Below are 559 nucleotides of genomic sequence, written 5' to 3'. Positions count from 1 at the left end.
GTAGGTATGGAGAAGGGTTTCAGCGGAGCAACGCACCCCGTTTGGACGGGGCAGGAAATAAGATTTAATCGCTGATTTGCTTTTTTAAGGAGGGGACCGAGAGCATGCTGAGTATTTAGGGTTTGCGATAGCTGGATTCCGAGGTACGTAGCTGCTTTGGATTCGCGGATTCGGGAATCCCACAGGGTGATGGCGAGAGGTTGGGAATAGCGGATTCTGGGGTTGTGGAATGTGATGAGTTGGGATTTGGATGGATTGGGTTTGATCCGCCACCTTCTCATCCAGGACTCCAAGGTGCGGCTGCAGTCTTGGAGCTTCCTGATAGCGATGGGGGCGATTCGGTGAGAGGACCAGATGACAGTGTCGTCGGCGTACTGTTGGATGTGTGACTGCGGTTGAGCCGGGGTAAAAGTTTTCATCCGCCCTATCCGCCCTATCCGCCCTATCCTCACTTACCCCATAACATACTACACCATTGCTCCACCCAGACAACTAAAAAGAATCCTTCAGTTCGAACGCAAATGCATCCGCAAAATCCTTCGCCTTCACTACCGACACC

At 52.2% G+C, this 559-nt stretch overlaps 1 protein-coding gene across 1 annotated transcript in view; it reads left to right on the top strand.

Annotated features, from left to right (window-relative positions):
* Window positions 1-131: 131 nt before the first annotated feature.
* The window catches only part of LOC108561950 (UDP-glucuronosyltransferase 2B13-like), a gene marked incomplete at its 5' end in the record, with an annotated part of 4,211 nt that continues 3,783 nt past the window's right edge, over window positions 132-559 (top strand). Inside the window, one exon of the mRNA XM_017920105.1 lies at window positions 132-341. Within this exon, the coding sequence (XP_017775594.1) occupies window positions 132-341 (210 nt within the window). The remainder of the gene's footprint in view (window positions 342-559) is intronic.

This window comes from Nicrophorus vespilloides, unplaced genomic scaffold, assembly GCF_001412225.1.
Source record: "Nicrophorus vespilloides isolate i.1.1-1 unplaced genomic scaffold, Nicve_v1.0, whole genome shotgun sequence".
Classification (NCBI taxonomy): domain Eukaryota; kingdom Metazoa; phylum Arthropoda; class Insecta; order Coleoptera; family Silphidae; genus Nicrophorus; species Nicrophorus vespilloides.
Note: the sequence above shows the minus strand (reverse complement) of the source record. Positions and strands in the feature narration are given on the sequence as shown.